General features: G+C 38.6%; 1 protein-coding gene across 2 annotated transcripts in view; it reads left to right on the forward strand.

The window, feature by feature from the left end:
• The first annotated feature begins 1574 nt into the window (after nt 1-1574).
• CEP120 (centrosomal protein 120) overlaps nt 1575-26205 on the forward strand; it is a 79151-nt gene continuing 54520 nt past the window's right edge. Inside the window, exons 1-5 of one of the 2 annotated variants that reach the window (XM_082620949.1) lie at nt 1575-1926; nt 5826-5982; nt 7845-7959; nt 11073-11214; nt 21117-21265. In XM_082620949.1, coding sequence (XP_082477075.1) covers nt 1878-1926; nt 5826-5982; nt 7845-7959; nt 11073-11214; nt 21117-21265 — 612 coding nt within the window. In that variant the 5' untranslated portion in view covers nt 1575-1877. The remainder of the gene's footprint in view (nt 1927-5825; nt 5983-7844; nt 7960-11072; nt 11215-21116; nt 21266-26205) is intronic. The other variant, XM_082620948.1, reaches the window with a different exon arrangement.

Raw genomic sequence — 26205 nt, forward strand, 5'->3', positions numbered from 1 at the left:
GGTATTGCATCAACAAAATTTTGACAGTGGTAAACTATAAAATTACGTGGCCAGTTTCCTCAATGAAGAGTTTCAAGGGAAAAAAAAGTGGAGGCAAGTACCTACAGATTAAAAGTGGCAAGAGATAGATCAACCAAATACATTGTGTTTTGGAACTTGTCTGGGTCCTTATTTGAGCAAACCAACTGAAAAAAATTATGAGACAATCAGGGAAATTTGAACAGTGTATATTTAATTGTATTAAGGAATTATTGTTAACTTTTAAGGCGTAATAATGCAATTGTGGTTAAGTATCTAATATTTTAAGATACTTAAAAATATCTTTTAGAGGTACATATTGAAAGAGATGAATTGATATGACCTTAGGGATTTCCTTCAAATCCCTGCTCCTCTGCAACAGATGATGATTGGTCTTTAGCTGACAATTTCTGAAGCTGCGTTCTGAGTACCTGCTGGTTCATTATATTATTCTACCTACTTTGGAGTCTGTTTGACATTTTCTGCAAGGGAATGTATTGTTCAGTGATGAACCCAAAGTAGATCACTACTTTGATTTTATTTTGCATAATGCTTTATATCAGGGAGGGCTCTGAAGGGGTCTGAAAGGGTCTTAGAAGTAGTGTGGTCTCTACATCCTCCTTTTCTTTGGGGCACAAAGCGGAGGTTGGGGTTGAGGGGGGTGAAGGAGTGGAAATTGTTCTCTCTTCCTCCTCCCTCCCACCTATCCCGCCCAAGATCCAGTTTCAAACTAGGTGCCCTCCGAAAAATTTCTAATGTTTCCTGAAGTAAAGGTTGAAGTTTGTGGGGAAGAAGGGGTAGAAAGGGGAAAATGTCGGTTTGCAGCTTTTAGATGCCTTCTTTATTCTGGACTTGACTTTGCTCATTACTTTGTCGTCAGGGGGTAGAAGAACTTATACCTTTTAATTCCCCGGCCCACGTGACAATGTTTTTGTTTTAGGGTAATTTTTACTGGACAGGAAATTCTCAGAGAGCTTACGTCACCGCCAACAGTTTACAGCAATTACCGTATTGACGCTACTTGTTTACAAAGCATGGAAACTTGAGCAGCCGCGCGAGGACAATTTTAGTTGATTTTAGAGTTCAGACTTAAATCATTATTTTTCTGTGACTTAACTTTTAAGCAGTCTTGACAATGGGGGCCTGAACAGAGCTAGTTTGTTTTTTGTTTTTTGTTTATTGTAATCTCTATTGATATATTTCCCAGGCTGTATCTAGGGCGTAAAGCAGAGAACAAATCCACTTTCGTTTCTGGGGAACTTCCGGAAGCATTTACTGCAGTTGTGCGCCTGCGCAGTTGGTTTCCACCAAATTGCCCGCTTTCCTCCGTCCGGCTAGCAGGGGGCGCTGTGAGGTAATGGCTAGTCTTCTCCTCAGGGCTCTGGAGCTTTGCGTAAAACGGTAGGAGGCGAAGCGGGCTGAGGGGCGTTCTATCCTCGACCGCCCTGGTTTCTATGACCCTTTGTCCTCCAGCCTCGCCCGGGCTGTGGGCCTGCGGGCCTGGTTGCTAGGTGGAAGCGGGGGGCGGCGGCCGCGGCGGCTACCCGGGCGTTTAAAAAGCTGCTACGCAGGCGGCAAAAAGTCCTCAGGCGGCGGACTGGCGTCTCCCTGGAAACAGGCCGGGCCGGGTGGCAGAGCGGCTTTTGAGTCGGGGCCGGGTTGCGGGTGGACTGGCGGCCCGGGGCCGGGGAGCCGGGCGCGCTGCAGGCGGACCGCAGAGCGGGGTCCGGGTGTCCCGGGCCGCAGGCGGGTGGCGGGAGCCTCGGCGTGAGTCCAGCCGGGGGTCGCGGGCTGCCAGCCACTCACCCGGGCTCCTCTTCCTCGCAGCAGACCCCGCCTGCGGGCCGCCGACCGCGACCATGGTCTCCAAGTCCGACCAACTGCTCATCGTCGTGTCCATCCTAGAAGGTGAGTGGCCCGGGGCTTGGCGTTTGCGACTGCTGCTTCCTGAATTTTAACAGAGTAGTATGGGACCGAGGCTTTGTTAACCTGAAAAACCCTGTCATCTTTGCTTGTGCCGTCCCCAGAGAGTTCTTCAGAGTTGTACACAGTGAGGTCTGTTGGCCAGTTGATTTAAAAATCCCCCAAGGGAGTATGAGAGCTCTTAGGGATAGGTGATATTTAGCGTGACTGGCCGTAGACCCAGAGAATGTTGGAAAAACGATTTCCATCAGAGGCAGCACGTCGATGACGTATATTATGAGCCGAAAGTGTGCCTGGAAAGCACGTTCTGTTCAGCAGTCTCCTGTTAGTACCATTGGTGAGAACTTTACTTTGACTCAAATACACGTTTCCTGCATTTTCAGAAGTGTTGCGATGGCTGTTCCCTTTACAGCTCTTGACGGGGTACGTAGAGGACTACAGTTGTCGAGAGGGTCTATTACACATGCCTCGAAGTTTGGTTTGTTGAATGAGTGACATTTGTTTATTTGGAGACTCACTGAGTGTCAGGCACTGTGCTGGGAATGGAAGAGTAAAATAGTCCTGGTTCTAAAAGCTAAGGGAGTAGCATGGAGAACAATAAACAATTCAAATAATTCCTCATGATGTGGAAGAGAGAATGACCACCTCTGTCTGGGGAAGCTGGGAAAGGTTTCCCAGAGGTAGTGACATTTATTTGGCTCCTACAGGATGATTAGAAATTTGTCAGGCGAAGAAAAAGGAAGGAAGGGCATTCCAGGCAAAGGGAAGAGCCAGTGGCGTGTTTAAGGTATAGAAAAACAAGGCATGTTCTTTGATTGCTTGAATTCAGTGTGGTTGGAGAGCAGGTTGCAGGAAAGTGGAGTTGATAGGTAAATTGAGGATAGGTTTTGAATAACATGACGCGAAGAGGTCATCTTGAGTGGTGAGAGGAATGGCTGGGGACCCCTGCCCTGCCGTGGGAGGTATCTTGTGGAGGCCTGGCACCATTTGGGTGGTGAGAGGAAAGAAAACATTACAAACCCAAATTTTGAGTTTTGGAAGAGAAGACTGACCAGAAGCTTTAGTGTTGGGGCAGATTTAACTGTTAGGTTACTGACTGTTTAAAGACATAGGACTGAAATCCCATTGTAATTTGGTGAACATAAGCTTTTGGACTTGGAACTGTGCCCATGCTATGAGGTAACAGAAATGTAAAGCACTCTCTCCCTTCAAGGTTGTAGGGTTCTGTCTCCTTGGGGAGATCAAATTAATGTGCAGGACATATGTTGGGATGTAATATAAATAAAATAAAAATAAATGATACGGGCTGTAAATGCACGTTTTGGAGGTGGGAGAGGATGATGGTTGAAGTGCCTTGAGTGGTAGGTAAGTTTTAGATAAGCAAGGATAGAAGAGAGTCATTCCGGGAGATTGGACAACCCAGGCCACTGTGGGATTGAGCATGGTGGGTGGAACAGTGAAGAGGTCAGCAAGGTGACCAGACCCAAGGAAGGTGAATATTCAGGAATATTGTGGTAAGAAATAAGCTTGTACAGATAGAGTGAAGAGCCCTTGGAGGATCTTGAAAGCCAAGGAATTTAGGTTTAATGTTCTAAAAAATAGGGAGCCAGTGTATATTCCTAAGTAGGAAAGAGGTTTTTTTGGCAAATGTACTTTAGTAGCAGCATGCAGGGAAGAGAACCTGGAGTCAGGAAGGTCAGTTAGGTGTTGCTACAAACATATCTGAAACTGGCCCACGGTCCTCCAAACTGTTCCTCCTCTTGTGTTTGTATTTTCATTCATTGTAACCATGCTGTTGCGTCAAGCCAAGACCTTGGGAGTCATCATCTTCCTGCATTCCCTCTCCATCCCCAACTTATAAATGGTCACTGAGTGTTGATTTTATTTTTAAAATAATAGTAGGTGCTTCATATAAACTTTTAAATGAATGAGTTTCCATTGTGGGTGTCTTGTTTTGGGGCCGTCATTATCTACCTCATCTACTGTAGTAATCTTCTCAGTAGTCTGTTTCATGAATGTTTTCTTTTCAGAAAACACTTAGTGTCCACCTTACTGTCTGGGGAAACCTTTCTGAAGTGCCAATCTAATTTTCTTAAAATCCTTCGGTGTGCTGAGGGGTAAGGTCTGTACTTAAGAGTGGCGTACATGGCCCTATATGGTAGACCTGTTGCCTATCTTTTCAGCCTCATCTCCCCTCCTGCCATATGTTCACGTGTTCCCAGTCCTTCAGCTATATTGAGCTGCTTGCAATTTCTTGACCACATTTGTAGAAATGCCCTTTATTCAAAATAAAATGATTGGGTTTCTACTATGAGCAAACTTTGGGCCATTTACTGGATTCCAAGGATGAAAATGACAGCGTTTCTGTTCTCAAGGTATTCATTGTCTTTGGGACGAGGCAGGCACCTGTTTGTTCTATTACTTATCCTCTATTTTCAAGCTTATTGGAGGTTGTAGTTAGGATAGTCTGAAAATACAGGGGTTTTTTTGACATATATGAAATTCATTTGGGAAACTTAGTGATCTTGCAGAGCAGCTGAAAATGAGGTCCAGCGAGAGGCCTCCAATTAGCACTAATTGGGAGAGCCATGCCATATGTGGTAAGACTCTTAATAGGGAGTTTCAAATGAAAACATCAGGTTGAAACTCACAGGTTTGCAATCAAGCTCTTTCTGGCCAGCTTAATTCCTTACTAAGTGGCTTGTAGCAGGGTGAGTAGCAGCAGGGATGTATTTACTTAACAGTGGTTAAAACTCCCCTAACTGAAATCCCGCTCACCAAAATCCCCCTCACCAGACCTGTAACCATGTTGGCTGTAAGATTCTTAGTGCTTCTTTCTTAGTTTTTTAGCTTTCTGTTTTCAGTGTTTTAAGTTTGTCTCTTTCCACGAGACCCTCAATTCCTCAAGAACAAGTACTCTGTTTTACTCTTTTTGCATCCCGTTTTCTGGCGTAATACCCGACTTTGAATATGCCTTCAACAAACAGTAAAGGAATGAGGTCAGGCAGTACAAATGAACAGTAATGTGTAGGTAGAATATTTTAATATTTCTTGATAATATACAACATTGTCCTTGAAAATAACATGAATGAATAAATGTGTTTATTTTCCTTTGGCTAATTTGTAAGGTATTCTTAACTGTGTTAGCAGGAAAATTAAGATGCAGGTAAATTTGTTTTTGCTAATTTATTTCTCAACTCTCCAGATGATTTAACTGTTCGGTATTAAGTACTGGTATCGTACTATCTAAAATTGGTGTAATCACATTTTTAACTCTTTAATTCAAATGTTATTAAGATCATTGCTGCTCACAGTGTGAACCAAGGACAACACCATGGACATCTCCTGGGATCTTGTTAGAAATGCAGACTCTCTGGCCCACCCCAGATCTACTGAACCAGAATCTACTTTTTTTTTTTTTTTTGCTGTACGCGGGCCTCTCACTGTTGTGGCCTCTCCCGTTGCGGAGCACAGGCTCCAGACGCGCAGGCCCAGCGGCCATGGCTCACGGGCCCAGCCGCTCCGCGGCATGTGGGATCTTCCCGGACTGGGGCACGAACCCTTGTCCCCTGCCTCGGCAGGTGGACTCCCAACCACTGCGCCACCAGGGAAGCCCCAGAATCTACATTTTAACAGGGTTCCTGGGTAATACATTGCACATTAGTGTTAGAGAAGCACTAATTTATTAATTATAGCTTTCAATTTGATACATGTTTTTTATGAATCATGAATTTGAGTGTATCTGTGAGTATGTGCTAGTGAGGTAGTTTATGGACTATACAAGTCAACCACTGTTAACATATGTCAGTTTTTAAAACACATGCTAAATGATCATATTTGATTTTTGTACACTTGTGGTTAACCTGTACGGTCTTTTTTTCTAGGTCGCCATTTCCCCAAACGTCCAAAACATATGCTTGTAGTAGAAGCAAAGTTTGATGGAGAACAGTTGGCTACTGATCCTGTGGACCATACTGACCAGCCAGAATTTGCTACTGAGTTAGCCTGGGAAATTGACAGGAAAGCACTTCATCAGCACAGGTGACTGTTATTTTCAATTTGTTTGGCTCTTTTTCAGTCTGTTATAAATAAATACATATAGATCTCTAAGTAGATAATAGTAATATTTGTTGAGTGGTTTTTTAATGTGTTAGGAAATTTGTAAGTACTTTGCAACAGTAATTCATTTAAACATCAGACTAACCCTATGAAGTAGGTATTATTTCCCCCGTATTACAGATGAGAAAACTGAGGCCTAAGAGGTTAAGTAACTTGCCTTAAGTCAGTCAGCTGGACAGTGGTAGAGCCCAGCAGCCAGTTCAACTTCAGAGCTAAGCTTTTAACCACTACACTTAGCTTAGCTTGCTTTTTTCTTTTTTTTTTTTTGCTAATGTCTGAGAGAATAAATATTCTAGAAGTGCCATCATGATGCCTAGCCACTATTAAATGTGGGTTGGAATTCACTGTAATTTTTTTTGTGTGTGTGGTACGCGGGCCTCTCACTGTTGCGGCTCTCCTGTTGAGGAGCACAGGCTCCGGATGCGCAGGCTCAGCGGCCATGGCTCACGGGCCCAGCCATTCCACGGCATGTGGGATCCTCCCGGACCGCGGCACGAACCCGTGTCCCCTGCATCGGCAGGCGGACTCTCAGCCACTGTGCCGCCAGGGAAGCCCCACTAATTTTTATTAATAAATTTATTGTATATTTTACCTGGCTTGCCAAGGGTATATAGATATATATATGTAGTAATTATATAAGGTATTCTTTCTAATTTTACACTTGATTTTAGACCTTTAAATACTTTATTGGTATATAAAACATATTTAAAATTATAGCTTCTTATTATTTCATGAACTATGATGACCAGAGCAGGCAAAAACACTAATATTTTATTTTAAAAAGAATTGAAAATATGTTTCCTCTGGGGAACATAGAATCTCTTTAATATTTGTTCTTTCTTAGTACTAAATGAAATAAAAGTACCAAGTTTAAAAAATGAAAGCAAGGAGAAATTTAATTTCTTCTATTGTTAGATTAGTCCATGGATTTATTTGAAAGGGTATCAAATTCCTAGAGGATATTAGAATTTTGTGTTTCATCTCAGTGACTTCTGGAATATCTGCTCAGACGGAGACTTGATATATTAGTGCCTGCCTTGGTGGTTGTGTATCTAATTGTGTTAGTGCAGAGTGGTACCACTCTGTATTTTGTAGACTGAGAAAATAACACAGATAAATTAAATATAGAAATGATGATCTCGTGCCAAGTGTAGGTTTCATAGTCATTCCATTAGATGACAGTGATGGCAAAATCCAATCAGCTTACTATATGAGTGAGCCAGTATAGGGGTTCCAGACTCAAAAGAAGCCATATTATACCAGTGAAGGTCATGCTTATATGACCTTATCATGTAATACATTGAATTGTTGTTAACTTAATTTTAATAATTTCTGATATTATGACATTTGCTTCTTAAGTTTATTTCATTTTTTTAGCAACAAAAAGAGCTATAAGCATATGCGCATGTGTATTTGAAGCTTTATGTGTGTGTGACAGTCTAAGACAATTTAAAATCAATCTTGAAAATTCATTTTTTGACTTTAAAAGAGTTTTGTATATTACAGAAGTTTGAGAAACATTGATCTAGATGTTAGCTTCTTTGATGAGAGAGACTAAAATTTTTGACATGTTTTGTATATTACTTTAGTTGGTGTATAGATAAGTAGACATAATTAATAGTTCATGCCAGTTGAAGAGTTTTTCAGAAAGTATAGAATAGATATAGGCTATCCAACAAAATTATAATTGTCTTGATAGTAGTAGGCTGCTTTTTCAAAGCTAATAGAAAGTTCAGTATTAAGCAAAAGCGATTTTATTTATCACATAAATTGTTATGTTGCAGGCTACAGCGTACTCCTATCAAACTCCATTGTTTTGCCTTGGATGCTACATCTTCAGCCAGGGAAACTATAGGTTACATTGTTCTAGACCTAAGAACTGCTCAAGAAACAAAGCAGGTACTGACCTTTTGATGTTTTGTTACTGATTATGTAAACAGTTGGTTATATTCAATAGATAACAGATTGATAGAAAGGACATGGAATATTGGACCTAATAGATAATGGGCTTGAGCCAATATGGTAGTTCTTAGTTCTTATGATGAACTTGATTTAGAGAATCCTGACCTTTTGGTCATTCTTTTGGCCTAGAACCATCTCTCTCAAAGAAACTTCTCTCTGAGTTCAAATCTGTGTTCAAGTTGCTATTACCTTTAACACGTTCAGCTCCTGCACTTCACCTTCAAAGGTGTGCCTCTTTTAGAGTTCCTTGCTTCAGTGGATGGTCACCACCCTCCTACCAGTTAGGCGAGCTAGAAATACAGAAGTCTTCCTTGACCCGTCCCTTTCCTGGCCTCCTTGGCCACCCTTTGCAGTTGGTTTTCCCTCCTAATCCACCTGCTATTCTGCATTTTCACACTGCCATCTCAACTTAAGCCACTATCTGTCCTTCTTACCTTGGCTGTCTTAATAGTAGCCTTCTAACTGGTTTCCCTGCCTCCCGCCCCTTGCATTCCTTATGTAGTTGTTAGAGGAAGGGAATTTCTTGAAAAACACTTGTTATGTAAATAGTACTCCCACCACAGGAAGGAAGAACAACTCAGGGTCTTGATTCCTGTGTTTTTTGTTATTGAAAATGCTTCTTATGTCTTTTAAAATATCTTAGAACCTTTTTTGTATGTTACTGACTTTAGAAATTCTAACTTTCAGTTTTTCCTAATGACTTTTCTTTGGTCCAACTTTCTTAAGAAAATAAAGTAAAAAAAAATTCTTTTATTTTAGAGTCCTCAATTGATTTGAATCTTAAATTAGGATTCTGTGAAGAAAAATTTACCTAACATTTTTGGTACTGATAGCAATGATAGAGGCATACCTTGTTTTATTGCAGTTCACTGTATTGTGCTTCACAGATACTTTTTTTTTTTTTTTTTTAAACCAATTGAAGGTTTGTGGCAACCCTATGTCAAGCAAATCTGTTGGGGCTGTTTTCCAGCAGCATTTGCTCACATTTTGATAATTCTTGTAATGTTTCAAACATTTTCATTATTATATTTGTTACAGTGATCTGTGATCAGTGATCTCTGATGTTACTATTGTAAAAAGATTATGACTCACTGAAGGCTCAGATGATGGTTAGCATTTTTAGCAATAAAGTACTTTTTAAATAAGGTATGTACATTGTTTTTTTAGGCATAATGCTACTGCACACTTAATAGACTACAGGATAGTGTAAACATAACTTTTGTATGCACCAGGAAACCAAAAAATTTGTGTGACTCACTTTATTGCAATAGCCACTTTATTGTGGTGGTCTGGAACTGAGCTTAGAATATCTCCAAGGGTATGTGTGTATTTGCAAATGAGCCAGTCAACCTGGCCCAAATTTGGAATTTTTCAAAAGAAACTGAACTGCTTTAAAAGAGGACTTGTTTCTCCTCCATCCTTAGGTACTCATCACCTCTCTGCCCCCAAGTCCTGAAAAAGGTTTTCCTTCTTTAAGCTTAGACCCTGAATACTTCTGCAGTTGCTTTGGTTAAGAAGAAGGTAAATCCTTTTAGGAGGAGGATATCTGAGTTGAGATCATGCCTCTAAATGCTTTTGGTGTTCCTTTTCCCCTTGTCTAGTCCTTTAGGGCAGTTTGTCATCGTATTGGTGAACAAAGTTAAGGAGAAATTTTGTTTTTTTTTTTTGCGGTACGCGGGCCTCTCACTGTTGTGGCCTCTCCCGTTGCGGAGCACAGGCTCCGTACGCGCAGGCTCAGTGGCCATGGCTCACGGTCCCAGCCGCTCCGCGGCATGTGGGATCTTCCCGGACTGGGGCACGAACCCGTGTCCCCTGCATCGGCAGGCGGACTCTCAACCACTGCGCCACCAGGGAAGCCCCCGAGAAATTTTTTTTAAATTATGTTAGTTTTGGGAAAACCAGATATTGTCTTGTTTAATGTCTTCTGTTTGCCAGCAGAAGAAATATTTGAAGTTGAATAGTAGAATATTTGAATTTCAAGATAAATTGATTCTCTATAAATAAACACAAACAGAAGAGCCTAGATTTATTTTTCTGAGTTAATAACAAAAATATATTAAAAATCCTGTGAACAGCTAAAAATTTTTTTTTCCAGGCTTATACTTAAAAGTAGAAAATATCTGTCATAAGAAATACAGCAACAAACTGAGTTTTTGCCTTTAAAAAAACTTGGTTGTGGATTTTTTTTAAATACCTGTGGGCTAGTTCACTCTGTTTTACTTACAAACAATTTGAATATAAAGCTGCAGTTTTTGGTTTTGATCACTATAAGCACCAGTTCCTATGCCTTTATATTACAGTGGTCAGAGTAAGAATGCTGTTTACACGTATTGAAATGGTGCCCCTTCACTAATGATACACGTGGTCTTGGGCCATGAGATTTTGATTTCGGTATTAGAATTCTTGAGGTCACCTTGCAGTTTGGGGGAGGAGGTGGCTATTCAGGTAATTTAGGACACCTCATTCTGTGAGAAACCCTTTCTATTTCAGTATCAGTCAAATACATGGTTCATAACCCAGAACTCTACCATTAGACCTTACTTAAGTATTTTGTTAGCATTTTTATTAACACTAAGCTTTTCATTTTCTGATTTGATATAAACAGAACAAAGCAGAAATGTGGCAGGCAGAAAACGTATAACAGAAAAAGTGAAAAATTAGGGGTTAGGAAATGGAAAATTGATAGTCTTTGTTGTTGTTGTTATAAGGGATGAAGTGAGATTAGGGATATGAGTGAAGATAGAAAGAAATACACGTACTGGGTTTCCTCCTCTTTAATATATTATTACCTGTTGAAACAGGAGTAGAAACAAGGAAGGCAATCTAAACTTATACTTAATTTTTTCACGAGGAAATTCAGTTAGTTACCTAAGCAGGATTAATTTCTTTTGAGGAAAATGGGGGGAAAGAAAATACTTTAAAAGAGGAGAAAGTACTGAGAAACTACAGGAAATATATTTAGAACCTTATAAAACATTTCCCACTACTGTATATTTCCTATTAACAATTAAGGAGTTTTGCTTTTGTTTTGTTTTGTTGTTACTCTCTAGGCTCCAAAATGGTACCAGTTGCTGAGTAATAAATACACCAAGTTCAAGTCTGAGATACAGATAAGCATTGCTTTGGAAACAGATACAAAGGCACCAGTGGATAGTTTTAAAGCAAAGGGAGCCCCTCCTCGAGATGGAAGAGGTTTGTACATCATCTCTAAGGTTATTCTCTGAGAAGTTATATCTGTGCACTAGAACTTGAGGAAGGGAGGGGAGGAGGTATTATAGGAAGATAAATGCAGGAGTGTAAACTGATCTTACTCTAGAGCAGCAGACACATGTTGGGACCTTGTTACACATGAACACTTGTTGCTCTTATCTCTTGTTTACAAAAATTAGAAATAGGGAAAGATTGTCTTTTCTTTATTTGATATGTGTAACAGAACAAAGCAGAATTTTATATTGTTTATAAAAATTGCTATTTAGGAAAATTTTCTTCCTAGGATGAGTGCAAGGACAGCCAAAAATGCTTATGCTGGTCGCTGTTAACTCAGCTTTAGTTTAAGAAAACCTTTTTTTTCCCTTTATTTTTTAATTAATAAACCTTTTTTGGGGAGCATTTTTTAGGTTCACAGCAAAATTGAGTGGGAAGTACTCAGTGTTCCCAGATACCCACATAAACACACAGTCCTCCCCACCACTATCAACATCTCCCACCAGAGTGGTACATTTGTTGAAATCGATGAACCCACATTGACACATCATTCTCACCCAGTGTCCATAATTATTAATATTAGGGTTTGTCCTTGGTATTGTACATTGTATAGGTTTTGACAAATGTGTAAGGACACATATCCATGATTGGAGTATCCTACAGAATAGTTTCACTGCCCTGAAGATCCTCTATGTTCTGCTTGTTCATCCCTCCCGCCCCTCTAACCCTTGGCAACTACTGATCTTTTTACTATCGCCATAGTTTTGCTTTTTTCAGAATGTTGTATTGTTGGAATCATGTAGCATGGAGCCTTTTCAGATTGGATTTTTTCACTTAGTAATATGCATTTAAGTTTCTTCTGTGTCTTTTTGTGGCATGATAGGTCATTTCTTTTTAGAGCTGAATAATATTCCACTATTTTGGATGTACCACTGTTTATTTAAACACTCAGCTACTGAAGGATATCTTGGTTACTTCCAAGTTGGGGCAGTTAGGAATAAAGCTGTTACAGACATCTCTGCAGGCTTTTGAGCAGACCTAAGTTTTCAGTTCATTTGGGTAAATACCAAGGAGCGTGATTACTGGATCCTATGGTAAAAGCATGCCTAGTTTTATAAGAAACTGCCAAACTGTAAGAGTATATGGTAAGAATATATTTAATTTTGTAAAAAACCAACAAACTGTCTTCCAAAGTGACTGTACCATTTTGCATTCCCACCAGCAATGAATAAGAGTTCTTGTTGCTCCACGTCCTTGTCAGCATTTGGTGTTGTCACTGTTTTGGATTTTGTTCATTCTAATAGATGTGTAGTGGTGTCTCATTGTTTTAATTTGCGATTCTCTAGTAATAAATGATGTTAACATCTTTTCATGTGCTTAGTTGCCATCACTATATCTTCTTAAGTGAGGTGTCTGTTCAGGGCTTTTGCCCATTTTTTAGTTGGTTGTGTGTTTTGTTTTGTTACATTTTAAGAGTTCTTTTTATATTTTGGATAACAGTCCTTTATCAAATGTCTCTTTTGCAAATACTTTTTCCAGTCTGTGACTTGTCTTCTCGTTCTTTTGACATTGTTTTTAGTAGAGCAGAAGTTTTTAAATTTTAATGAAATCCACCTCATCAGTTCTTTCATGCATTGTTCCTACAGTGTTACATCTAAAAGGTCATTATCATACCCAAGGTCATCCAGGTTTTTCCTATATTGTCTTTTTAGGATTTAATAAAGTTTTGTGCTTTACACTTTGGTCTATGATCCATTTTGAGTTCATTTTTGTGAAGGTTTTAAGGTCTGTGTCTGTATTCATTTTTTTACATGTGGATGTCCAGTTGTTCCAGCACCACTTTTTGAAAGAGTATCTTTGCTCCATTGTATTTCCTTTGCTACTTTGTCAAAGATCAGTTGACTGTATTTATGTTGGTCTATTTCTAGTCTCTCTGTTCTATTTCACTGATCTTTGTGTCTGTTTCACCAGTACCACACTGTCTTGATTACTGTAGCTTTATACTAAATCTTGAGGTTGAGTAGTATCAGTCTTCCGACTCTGTTGTTCTTCAGTGTTGAGTTGCCTGTTCTGGGTCTTTTGCTTCTCCATGTAAACTTCGGAATCGTTTTGTCCATGCCCACAAAATAATTTTCTGGGATTTTGATTGGGATTGCATTGATTGTATAGATCAAGTTGGGAAGGACTGACATCCTGACAATATTGAATTGTCCTATTAGCATAGAATATCTCTCCATTTATATAGTTCTTCTTTGCTTTTATTTATCACAGTTTTATAGTTTACCTCATATAGATCTTCTATATGCTTTGTTAGATTTATTCCTAAGTATTTAATTGTTTTGGGTGCTAATATAAATGGTATTTTATTTTACTTTTTGATGGTACATTTTTAAGAAATTTTTATTTTATATTGGAGTATATTTCATTTACAGTGTTGTGTTACTTTCAGGTGTAGAGCAAAGTGATTCAGTTATACATATACGTATATCTGTTCTTTTTCAAATTCTTTTCCCATTTAGGTTATTACAGAACATTGAGTAGAGTTCCCTGTGCTATACAGTAGGTCCTTGTTGGTTATCTATTTTAAATATAGTAGCGTATATATGTCAGTCCCAAACTCCCAATTTATCCCTCCTCCCCACCATTCCCCTTTGGTAACCATGAGTCTCTTCTCTAAGTTTGTAAGTCCCTGTTTTGTAAATAAGTTTATTTGTATCATATTTAAAAAATTTTTACATATAAGTGGTATCATAATGCAAATGGCATTATTTCATTCTTTTTAATGACTGATATTCCATTGTATACATGTACCACATCTTTTTTATCCATTCATCTGTGGATGGACATTTAGGTTGCTTCCATGTCCTGGCTATTGTAAATAGTGCTGCAGTGAACATTGGGGTACATGTGTCTTTTCAAGTTACGGTTTTCTCCAGATACGTGCCCAGGAGTGGGATTGCTGGAACATATGGTTGCTCTATTTTTACTCCATTCGTTTATTTTTGTTTTTATTCCCATTACTCTAGGAGATGGGTTGAAAAAGATATTCCTGTGATTTATGTCAAAGAGTGTTTTTCCTATGATTTCCTCTAACAGATTTATAGTATCGGTCTTACATTTAGGTTTTTACTCCATTTTGAGTTTATTTTTGTGTATGGTGTTAGAGAATGTTCTAATTTCATTCTTTTACATGTAGCTGTCCAGTTTTCCCAGCACCACTTACTAAAGAGACTGTCTTTTCTCCACTATATATTCTTGTTTCTTTTGAAGATTAATTGACCATAGGTGCATGGGTTTATTTCTGGGCTTTCTATCCTGTTCCATTGATCTATATTTCTGTTTTTGTGCCAGTACCATACTGTTTTGATTACTGTAGCTTTGTAGTATCGTCTGAAGTTGGGGAGCCTGATTCCTCCAGCTCTGTTTTTCTTTCTTAGGATTGCTTTGGCTCTTGGGATCTTTTGTGTCTCCATATAAATTTTAAAATTTTTTGTTCTAGATCTTCAAAAAATGCCATTGGTAATTTGATAGGTATTGCATTAAATCTGTAGATTGCCTTGGGTAGTATAGTCATTTTGACAATATTGATTCTTCCAATTCAAGAATATGGTATATCTTTCCATCTGTTTGTGACATCTTTGATTTGTTTCATCAGCGTCTTATAGTTTTCAGAGTACAGATCTTTGTCTTCTTAGGTAGGTTTATTCCTAGGTATTTTATTCTTTTTGATGTGATGGTAAATGGGATTGTTTCCTTAATTTCTCTTTCTGATCTTTCATTGTTAGTGTATAGAAATGCAAGAGATTTCTGTATATTAATTTTGTATCCTGCAACTTTACCTAATTCATCATTGAGCTCTAGCAGTTTTCTGGTAGCATCTTTAGGATGTTCTATGTATAGTATCATGTCATCTGCAGACAGTGACAGTTTTACTTCTTCTCTTCCAATTTGGATTACTTTTATTTCTTTTACTTCTCTGATTGCCGTGGCTAAGACTTCCAAAACTATGTTGAATAAAAGTGGTGAGATGGAATGCTTTCAGCTGTTCATGATTGTGAATGGTTAGCTGTGGGTTTGTCATATATGGCCCTTACTATGTTGAGGAAAGTTTCTTCTGTGCCCACTTTCTGGAGAGTTTTTAATCATAAATTGGTATTGAATTTTGTGAGTAGCTTTTTCTGCATCTCTTGAGATGATCATATGGTTTTTATTCTTTAGTTTGTTAATGTGGTGTATCACACTGATTGATTTGCAGATATTGAAGAATCCTTTCATCCCTGGGGTAAATCCACTTGATCGTGGTGTATGATCCTTTTAATATATTGTTGGATTTGGTTTGCCATTTTTTTGTTGAGAATTTTTGCATCTGTGTTCATCAGTGATATTGGCCTGTGTTCCTCCGTGGGTTTATCCTGCCTGGGACTCTCTGCGCTTCGTGGATTTGAATGTTTCCTTTCCCATGTTAGGGAAGTTTTCACCTATGATCTCTTCAGATGTTTTCTCGGGCCCTTTCTCTCTCTCTTCTCCTTCTGAGACCCCATGTAATAAGAATGTTGTTGCCTTTAATGTTGTTCCACGGGTCTCTTAGAATGTCCTCATATCTTTCCATTTTTTTTCCTTTATTCTGTTCCGCAGCAATATATCCACCATCTGTCTTCCAACTCACTTATCCATTCTTCTGCCTCATTTATTTTGCTATTGATTCCTTCTAGTGGATTTTTTATTTCAGTTCTTGTATCATTCATCTCTGTTTGCTTGTTCTTTAGAACTTCTAGCTCTTTATTAAACATTTCTTGTATCTTTACAGTCTCTGCCTTCATTTTTTTTTGAGATCTTGGATCCTCTTTACTATCATTACTCTGAATTCTTCTTTATGTAGATTGCATATCTCCACTTCACTTAGTAGTTCTTCTGGGGTTTTATCTTGTTCCTTCATCTGGGACATACTCCTCTGGCATCTCATTTTGTCTAACTTTCTGTGATTGCGCTTTCTGTTCCACAGACTGCAGGGTTGTAGTTCTTGCTTCTGCTTTCTGCCCACTGGTGGATGAGGCCCAACTAAGAGACTTGTGCAGGCTTCCTGGTGGGAGTGACTGCTTCCTGCCCACTTGTGGGTGGCCTGGGTCTTGACCCTCTGGTGGGTAGGCCTGTGTCAGGGTATTTGTTTAGCGGGAAGCTGTGGGCTCAGAAAGACTCAGCCTGTCTCCTGATGGGTGGGGCTGTGTTCCTACCCTGTTGGTTGTTTGGCCTCAGGTGTCCCAGCACTGGAGCCTACAGGCTGTTGGGTGGGGCCAGATCTTGGGGAGAAAATTGCAGTCTCCAGGACAGCTCACACCAATGAGTACTCCCCAGAAGTACTGCCACCAATGTCTCTGTCCCTGCAGTGAGCCATAGCTGCCCCCCGCCTTTTCTGGAGACCCTCCAGTACCAGCAGGTAGGTCTGGTCCAGGCTCCTATGAGATCACTGCTTTTTCACCTGGGTCCTGGTGTGCATGAGACCTTGTGTGCACCCTCCAAGAGTGGACTTTCTGTTTCCTCCGGTCCTGTGGATTTCCTGCGATCAAACCCCACAGGCCTTCAAAGCCAGTTTGCTCTGAGGGCTCCTCCTTCCCATGCCAGACCTCCAGGCCAGAGAGCCTGACATGGGGCTCAGAACTTTCACTCCTGTGGGAGAACCTCTGTGATATAATTATTTTCCAGTTCGTGGGTCGCCCACCCAGTGGGAATGGGATTTGATTTTACTGAGTTTGCTCCCCTCCTACCCTGTCTTTGTGGCTTCTCTGTCTTTGGATGTAGGATATCTTTTTTGGTAGGTTCCAGCATTTTTTTTTGTTGATGGTTGTTCATCAGTTAGCTGTGATTTTGGTGTTTTTTTGGGAAGAGGTGAGCTTACATCCCCTACTCTGCCATCTTGTCTCCGTGGTGGTTAATTTTCTGTAAATGGTATTTTAAATTTCAAATGCCACTTGTTTATTATTGGTCTGTAGTGAAGCGCTTGGCTTTTGCATATTAACCTTGTCTCCTGCAGCCTTGTTATAATTGCTTATTATTAGTTCCAGTAGTAGGTTTTTTTTGTTTTGTTTTTGTTTTCGGTCTTTCCATAGATGGTCATTCTACAGTTACTTGCAAACAAAGACAGTTTTGTGTCTTTCTTCCCAATCTGCATGACTTTGTTTCCTTTCTTGTGTTTCTGCATTAGCTAGGACTTACAGTGTGCTATTGAAAAGCAGTAGTGAAAGGGGACATCCTTGCCGTACTCCTGATCTTAGTGGGAAAGCTTCTCACCATTAAGTATGATGTTAGCTGTAGATTTTTTGTAAATGTTCTTTATCAGGTGAGGAGGTTACTCTCTATTTCTAGTTTGCAGAATGTTTTATCATGAATGAGTGTTGGATTTTGTCAAATGCTTTTTCTGCATGTATTGATACAATCATGTGGTTTTTCTTCTTTAGCCTGTTGACATGATGGATTACATTAATGGCTTTTTGAATGTTGAACCTGTCTTGTGTACCTTGAATAAATCCATTTGGTTGTGGTGTATAGTTCTTTTTACACATTGTGTTGATTTTATTGGCTAATACTTTGTTGAGGATTTTTACATCTATGTTTATGAGATATTGGTCTGTTGTTTTCTTCTCTTGTAAATGTCTTTGCTTGGATTTCATATTAGGATAATGCTAGTCTCATAATGAGTTAGGAAGTATTCCCTCTGCTTCTGTCTTGTGGGAAAAAAAATTGTAGAGCATTGGTATAATTTCTTCCTTGAATATTAGGTAGAATTCACCAGTGAATCCATCTGGATCTGGTGTTTTCTGTTCTCTAAAGTTATTAATTCAATTTCATTAAGTGATATAGGCCTATTCAGATTGTTTCTTCTTGTGTGTGTTTTAGCAGATTGTGTTTTTGAAAGGAATTGTCCATTTCATCTAGGTTATCAAACTTGTGGGCGTAGAGTTGTTCATAGCATTCCTTTATTAAACTTTTAATGTCCATGGGAATCTGTAGTGATGTCCCCTTTTTCATTTCTGTTAATAGTAATTTGTGTCTTCTTTATTTTCTTAGGCTGGCTAGATGCTTATTGATTTTATTGATCTTTTCAAAGAACCAGGTTTTGATTTTGTTAAATTTTTTCTCCATTGATTTCCTGTTTTCAATTTCATTGATTTTTGCTCTAGTTTTTATTGTTTCTCTTCTTTTGCTAACTTTGGATTTAATTTGCTCCTCTTTTTCTGTTTTCCTAAGATTGAAGTGTAGATTATGGATTTTTTTTTTGCCTTTTAGTGTGCCTTGTATTTTTTTTTTTTTTTTTTTTTTGCGGTACGCGGGCCTCTCACTGCTGTGGCCTCTCCCGTTGTGGAGCACAGGCTCCGGACGCGCAGGCTCAGCGGCCGTGGCTCACGGGCCCAGCCGCTCCGCGGCATGTGGGATCCTCCTGGACCGGGGCACGAACCCGCGTCCCCTGCATCGGCAGGCAGACTCTCAACCACTGCGCCACCAGGGAAGCCCTATAATTTTTTATTGAAAGATAGACATGATATACTGGGTAAAGGAAAAAAATAGACTTTTAGTAATATAGCGGTAAGGGGGAGGGGAAGCATTCTATAGTCTTGTGATTAGGTTTCAGTCTTGGTGAGGCTGTGTCCCCTGTACTGTTTGGGCTTGTCTGGTACTAGATTTTGGTTATGCATCTTTGGCAGGCCTATTAAGATGCTCTGTTCTCGTTGCATCTTATCAGGTGGCGCACTATTCTGATTTAGTCTCATTACTGATTCTGTTCACTTGATTACTTGATTATGGTGGTGTGTGTCTGTGTTCTCAACTATAAACTTTTGTTTTCTTTTGTACTTAATAAATATTTTGTGGGGAAGAATTAGAAAATTAGAAAAATATTTATTCTTCATTATACCTTCAATTTATTCACTTATTTGTATTGTCTAAGTATGGACTTGACAGTTTTCTCTTTATTTAGCGGGTTATAATCTTTAACCATCATTATTTGTTCCAGATTTGGGCATTGAGAACCCCTTCAAGCTTCTTCTGTTTCCTTTTTACGATCTCAATAATCCTTTGAGCTTTTTTATTTAAAAAAAAAGTTTGTTTGTTTGTTTGTTTATTTATTTATTTATTTATTTATTTGGCTGTGTTGTGTCTTAGTTGCAGCACGTGGGATCTTCGTTGTGGCATGCAGGATTTTTTGTTGTGGCTCGCAGGCTTCTCTCTAGTTGTGGTGCGGGCTATTAGCATGCGCAGGCTCAGTAGTTGCGGCACATGGGCTCTCTAGTTGTGGTGCACGAGCTCTAGAGTGTGCGGACTCAGTAGCTATGGTGTGCAGGTTTAGTTGCCCCGCAGCATGTGGGATCTTAGTTGCCTGATCAGAGATCCAACCCGCGTCCCCTGCTTTGGAAGGCGGATTCTTAACCACTGGACCACCAGGGAAGTCTCTGAGCTTTTTTTTTTTTTCTTTCCTGATATAAGAAGATGGTCCAGGTTCATCAAATAATTTTCCTATCTCAGCCCTGGATTCAGCCATTACTTTAAGGAGCCCTGTTTATTTTTAGAAAAGAATGATGTTTACAAGTGAAGATCCAGCTGCTAGGTGTGCTCTTGGGGTGTTGTTCCCATGCATGTATACATACACACATATATATGGAGACACATGGATATATATACACAAACACACGTATATATACATATATACTTCATATATCGATATGCCCATATATATACTGATCAACACATATTCACATTGACACGTTCAATCCTTTTAATCCTACACCACAAGATTTATCCAAGTGTTCTCCCTTTCTGATAATGCGAGACCTGTCATAGTTAGTATTTTGACCTCTTAAGCTCTGCTGACCTTACTATTTAATGGCTACCTTTATTAAAGTACTTAATTGTCAGGTACTGTGCTAAGTGCTTTTGTTATCTAATTTGATCTTCTCAACAACACTGTAAAAGCTTTGCAGAAGGAGAAATGGAGACTAAAGGAGATCATATAATTTTCCCATACAACCACTGAATGACCAAACTAGGGTTGGAACTTTGGTCTATGTGAATGTAGTGTCTATACTCCTAACCATTAAACTATTTTTAGCTAGTGCTACTGTAAGCACATTTCTTTTGGCTTAACTCCTGAAGGAGTCGAGGATTACTGGTTTACAGGGTATGCATATATAAAATTTTGATAAGCCCTGATATATTACCCTCCAAAAGGTTGTACTAGTCTGTACCTACCAACATGGAGAGTGCCAACTTGCTGGCAATCTCCCTGACACTGAATATTGTCTATTATTTTAGTTTTGTGTAGTTTTGTTTTTTTCCTTAATCAGTTTTGAAAAATCCTTGTCCCTCTCCAGTCTCTTCATAACGAAGCCTATTTGATTATATCTGTTCTCTCCTCAAAATTGTTTTATTGTTTTCTCTTATTCTTAGAAAACTATCCAAATGTTTCAGCATGGCGTTCAAGGAGGCTCTTTATGGTATGGCCTCTCCCAACTTTCTGTACCTGAGTCCTCAGTCTGTGATCCAGCACGCCACATCTATTTTAGTTCTCTAACCACTTCCTCTTGCTTCTGAGTCTTTGTATATATTGTTTCTTCTGCCTAGAACACCGTTTTCCACTCCCTCATTCTCTGTCTAGTCACCTTGCTCTTTTTGGCCAAGTTTTACTTATTTTTCAGTTCGCAGTTTAGATTCACTTCCTTTGGGCAACCTGTGATACCTTTTCTACGTGGTTTATTAAATTGAAATCAAAGGAAACCTTACTGAGATATTAACTGTATCTGTGAAAACTGCCAAGTAAATTAAAAAGTATAACCAGCTTTCAAAATCTTATAATGGTTTATGGCAAACTACAATGTAGTTTAATTGTGTTTTTTTCCATAAAGTACCTGCCAGCCTGTCTGGACTTGATGCAAAGGACATTGTGGTGGTGCTGAATGAGGAGGGAGGCTATCATCAGATCGGACCAGCAGAGCATTGTACTGACTTCTTCATGATGTCCGTGACCATAGCATTCGCCACCCAGTTGGAGCAGGTGAGATGAATGATTCATGAAGAACTTGAAAACATTTTATTTTTAATATCTGTCTTTTAGGTATTAAAAAGACTTGCAAGTAGACTTACAAAAATAATTTAGAAAAATGTTTTCTTTCATATCAGAAAGCATTTTTGTTTTAGGAAAAGAATAAATTGGGATGATCTTGGTAGTAAGAGAATAAATTAAATCTCTTAGAATTTAGAGGAAAGACCATAAATAAGCATTGTTTCACATTGTATTCTGTGACATTATAAAGACTGTTATGAAATGATTTTTTTCTAAGTGTTAAATACTTTACTTTTTGGAGGAATATACAATGTTGGGAACATTGTCTCAGTCAGACCTTAATAGCTATCAGGTCTGGGATTAGATTTTACCTTATTTACACACTAACAAATTAGCCTAAATGCTGCCAGAAGACAGAAGATTCTTGGGTCAGAGAGAAAGGAGTGTACTGCTCTTAGCACAGCAAGCAACATGAATATCAGCATATTTTTTTCAGTTCCCCCTATCCCAAGTCCCATGGAGGTGACATAGAGGGGCTCAGGTGGTTGCTCCACACTCATTGGGAGTGTGTCACAGCTGAGGAACACAGAACTTAGGGAATGTACGACTTTTACTGTAAGTAGTCTAGGTCTTTGTCTGGGAAGACACGTTACTTTATCAAAGTTACGAGCTGCATAAACAACGCTGGGAGATGGCCTGGATAAGAGTGGTCAGGGCCTTGCATTCTTGTTACACTCAGCAAGAATGTGCAGGGATGCTCAGGGCCTGTGGCCGATTGCTTCCTCCCAGCAATGGCTCAACACAAAAGTAGCTGTTATTTCATTGTCCTTTTCAGGATCGAGTCCAGTTTTTTTGACATTGTCCATTTTTTTGACATTATGTTGATCTATAGCACCTGAAATAAATTAATACTTTAAAAAATAGAGGATATGGCTTATGACTTTAAAATTATCAGACTATTCACTTTCTTAGAGGTTTACATTTCCCAGATAATCTGCATTCATAAGTGAAATATGAGTTAGTGACCACACTAAATCTTAGTAAGATCTGTCAGGTAAAGATTTTTCTCAGGAAATGTGTTTAGCTCTGTCACACTGAATTCATGCCCACTACAAAAAGTACTTTTTATATATACGTATTCTTTGAGCTTTACTCTTTCTCTCCCAATTTGGTACTGTCATTTTCTCATTGACACTATATATATGTGATTTTGTCTCTCTCCATCAATTTTCTTTTTTTCCTCTCTTCATAAAGCTCTGCTTGTGGATTGCCCCGGCTTAATGTGCCACCCTGGTTGGGGAGGAAGCTAGATGTCCACTGTCTGTTCATTAACCACATCAGAACACACATTAGATAGTGAGTCTACTGTGTTTTTACTGTGTTATTAAATACCTGCAAAGTATTTTAAATTGCTACTTTATTTTTAAAAATATTTTTTCAACTCCCTAGGAAGGCATAATTTTACTTGTGTTATGTTTTGTGAAATAGGTATGTGTTCACTACTTTGTTAATGTTGTACTTAATCCTAGCACAACTTTAGGGGATTATTATTTTCATTTTTGAGGTGAGGAAACCAAGTTTTGAGAAAGTTTTTTAGCTAGTAAATATCCTAGGCATTTCTGGCCATATGGTCACTCTTCACATTCTCTTGTTCCCATATTTTGCTCTGTTGCCTCTGAAGGGGTTTTGGAGTAAGATCAATTTGAGTTGGAATCTAATTCTCACTACTTACTGGCTTCTTTAACTTAGGCAACTTACTTAACCTTTCTCAGGCTTGAATTTTCTCAGTTGTATGGCGGCAGTAGTACCAGCCTTGTGGGTGTGCATGAGGAATGAGATACAACTAATGTGCTTAACGCTATATTTATATAGTGAAAGCTTGTGGTAATTGACCTACTGAATCCACAACTAAAACTAATACAGTTCTTGGTAACACAAAGCAACTTTTTAGGACAAGCCACTCAGTTAGTTAAAAATAAAAAAACAGATTGATGTCTGGCAAGCTATTTGCTATCTCTGATAAAAATTAAGCCAAGTAGTTTCCTCAAAAGATTAAACAGAATTACCATAGAACCCAGCAATTTCACTACTGGGTATATATCAAAAGAATTGAAAACAAGGTATTCAAATAAAAACTTGTACATAAATGTTCATAGCAGCACTATTTACAGTATCCCAGAATATCACAGAAATAACCCAGATGTCCATCTATGGATGAATAGATTAACAAAATAAATAAATACACACACACGCACATACACACACACACACACACACTCACTCTGGAGTATTATTTAACTATAAAAGAAATGAAGTACTGATACATGCTACAACAAGGATGAATGTTGTAAACATGCTGAGTGAAATAAGCCAGACACAAAAGGTCACATACTGTATGAGTCCATTTATATAAAATATCCAGATGGGCAGACCCATAAAGACAAAACGCAGATTTGTGGTCACCAGTGGAGGGAGAAGTTATGGGGGAGCAGAATGGGAGTGGCTGCTCAGTGGTTCTGGTGTTTCTGTTTGGGGTGATAAAAAAGTTCTGGAACTAGGTAGCGGTGATGGTTGCACAACATTGTGAATGTACTTAATGTTACCGACCTGTACAGTTTTTAATGGTTAAAATGATAAATTTTCTGTTATGTGTATCTTACGATAATTTTTTAAAACACAAAAAATTAAGCCCAATAATTTATTCATCCCTTGATACTGCTTAGTATTACTTGTTTGCTTTTTTCACTCTTTATGGACAAGCCAAGGATTTTTAAAAATAGCAGTTTAGTTTTTTTCTTCTCAAGCTAGTCAAAGGTAGTGTGAGAAAGCATCTAGTGATAAACAAACATACCTTTCAGATGCAAATAAGTGACTTAGAACATTGATACTGTAAAGTAGTAGAATGCAGGAATGAAATTAGAGTAAGAATACTGGATTGTGATAATTTTGCTTCCTTTTTAAATATTGAAATTAGGGCAAAAAACCTGTTTCTAAATCCAAGGATGATAAAGGATTTTTAAAAGCATCTCTTCTCTTAGTGGGAATTACTCAGAATTAAATGTGCTATGAAATATAAAAGTGCTATCATTATTTCTTAAAATTTTTATTGCTTTCTGACTATGGAAGAAAGTAAAAGAAAATAAAAGTCTCTTTTAATTAAACTCCTCAGAAATAATCACCCATAAGGGCAGTATATTCTTTTCCTCAGATATTTTCCCATTCACATAATAGCTGACTATGTGCTAGGCAGACTTGTATTATCTCTTTTAATCCTTCCAAGAACCCTAAGAGAAATGGAGGTACAGAGTGATTAAGTACTTGTCTAAAGTCTCATAGCAAGCCATTGGTGGAGCCAAAGTTGAGGGTCGGGGCTTACTCCAGAATTTGTGCTCTCGGCAACTAAAAGTGTATAGGTGCTGGCTCTCAATAAATATAAATCTACATGATTAAAATCTACATGATTAAAATCTAATCAAACAAATACATTTTAAAGTATAGGATTAAAGTAATAACTTGCTGGGCTTTCCTGGTGGCACAGTGGTTGAGAGTCTGCCTGCCAGTGCAGGGGACATGTGTTCGTGCCCCGGTCCAGGAGGATCCCACATGCCACAGAGCGGCTGGGCCCGTGAGCCATGGCTGCTGAGCCTGCGCGTCTGGAGCCTGTGCTCTGCGACGGGAGAGGCCACAGCAGTGAGAGGCCCGCGTACCGCAAAAAAAAAAAAAGTAATAACTTGCTTTGTATATAAAATATATTTAATATAAAATAAATAACTTTATTGACTATTTACTGTGTGCTCAGTACTGGGTTGTTTTAATCTAAGTGGTTAGTACTTTTATTTTCAAACTTAACAGACTTACAAACTGTCCTGTTAAGTTTTTTTGACTTAAAAATATTTTAGGTAACTTTCATGTCACTGTATCATCATTTAGGAGCCATATTGTTTGATAGCTATAATATTTTTAAGCCATCTCCTGTTGCAGAACATGTCAATTACTTATAGTTTGTTACTTTCAACAATGTGCTAGCAAACATTAAAGGTCCGTTAGAAGGTATTTTGCATTTTATGGGACAAGGATCCCATGTCTTCATGTCACATGGCCAGGAAACTACCAGCTTTGAGAAGTAACACTCCTAGTATGGAAGACACCCCTTTTTTTTTTAAATTTTATATTATAAAGCAACTATAGTTGCTTTACAATGTTGTGTTAGTATCAGGTGTACAGCAAAATGATTCAGTTATACATACATATATATATATATATATATATATATTTAAGTTACTACAGAATATTGAGCAGAGTTCCCTGTGCTATTCAGCAGGTCCTTATTGGTTATCTGTTTTAAATATAGTACTGCGTATATGTCAATCCCAAACTCCCAATTTATCCCTTCCCCCCACCTTTCCCCTTTGCTAACCATAAGTTTATTTTCCATGTCTGCAGATCTGTTTCTGTTTTGTAAATAAGTTCATTTATATCATTTTTTCCCCACATATAAGTGATATCATATGATATTTGTATTTCTCTGTCTGACTTACTTCACTCAGTACGATAATCTCTAGGTCCATCCATGTTGCTGCAAATGGCATTGTTTCATTTTTTTTAATGGCTGAGTAATATTACATCGTATATGTGTACCACATCTTCTTTATCCATTCATCTGTCGATGGACATTTAGGTTGTTTCCATGCCTTGGCTATTGTAAACAGCACTGCAGTGAACATTGGGGTGCATGTATCCTTTCAAACCATGGTTTTCTCTGGATATATGCCCAGGACTGGGATTGCTAGATCGTATGGTTGCTCTATTTTTAGTTTTTTAAGGAAACTCCCTATTGTTACCCTCTGAGCGTATTTGTGTGTGGATGATTTACTACCTTTACTTTATGTTTGCTTTTACTGGTGAGCCTTCCCATTTGTAATTTTCTTGTT

This window comes from Mesoplodon mirus (assembly GCF_964341445.2).
Source record: "Mesoplodon mirus genome assembly, chromosome: 5".
In the NCBI taxonomy this organism is placed as follows: Eukaryota; Metazoa; Chordata; class Mammalia; order Artiodactyla; family Ziphiidae; genus Mesoplodon; species Mesoplodon mirus.